Here is a 582-nt window from a genome sequence, read left to right as displayed (position 1 = left end):
TGGGGGATTCCTGTCCCTCCCAAGGGGGGCTGATCCTGTGCCCCACCTGCCTCTCCGTGGAAAGGGGATTGGGGGCTCCAGGGGGTCCCTGGGTGACTTGTCTGGGCTGCCCCTGGTGCTGCTCTCTGCCCACAAGCCCTTAGCAGGGAGCACAGGTTTGTCCTGGAGGAGGATTCCTACCTGGTGCCAGAGCTGGACGGGGTCCGGATCTTGTCCCGCACCTCCCATGAGTTCCTGCACGAGATCCCAGAGGCCAGCCAGGAGATCTTCAGGATTGCCTCCATGGCCCCGGGGGCCCTCCTGCTGGAGGCACAGAAGGAGTACGAGGTGGGGACCCTGCCCTGTCCTGGTCCTGTCCATCCCCCATCCCCCTGGGCTGGCTCCCCTGCCAAACACTGCCACCTGCGCTGACGGGAAGGTCCTGGGGGTCCCATCCCGGGGGTGCTGGGGCTGCCAGGGCAGTGTGACCCCCCCACGAGCTGTGTCCCCCTGCAGAAGGAGAGCCAGAAGGCAGACGAGTACCTGCGGGAGATCAAGGAGCAGCAGCTGCTGCCAGAGGCCGGGGGGCCGGGCAGCGAGGGG

General features: G+C 67.2%; 1 protein-coding gene across 1 annotated transcript in view; it reads left to right on the top strand.

Annotated features, from left to right (window-relative positions):
• VPS16 (vacuolar protein sorting 16 homolog (S. cerevisiae)) overlaps positions 1-582 on the top strand; it is a gene marked incomplete at both ends in the record, with an annotated part of 7,483 nt that overhangs the window by 3,270 nt on the left and 3,631 nt on the right. Inside the window, 2 exons of the mRNA XM_010009027.1 lie at positions 156-327; positions 496-558. Coding sequence (XP_010007329.1) covers positions 156-327; positions 496-558 — 235 coding nt within the window. The remainder of the gene's footprint in view (positions 1-155; positions 328-495; positions 559-582) is intronic.

This window comes from Chaetura pelagica, unplaced genomic scaffold (assembly GCF_000747805.2).
Source record: "Chaetura pelagica isolate M959 unplaced genomic scaffold, ChaPel_1.0 scaffold2862, whole genome shotgun sequence".
Taxonomy (NCBI): domain Eukaryota; kingdom Metazoa; phylum Chordata; class Aves; order Apodiformes; family Apodidae; genus Chaetura; species Chaetura pelagica.
Note: the sequence above shows the minus strand (reverse complement) of the source record. Positions and strands in the feature narration are given on the sequence as shown.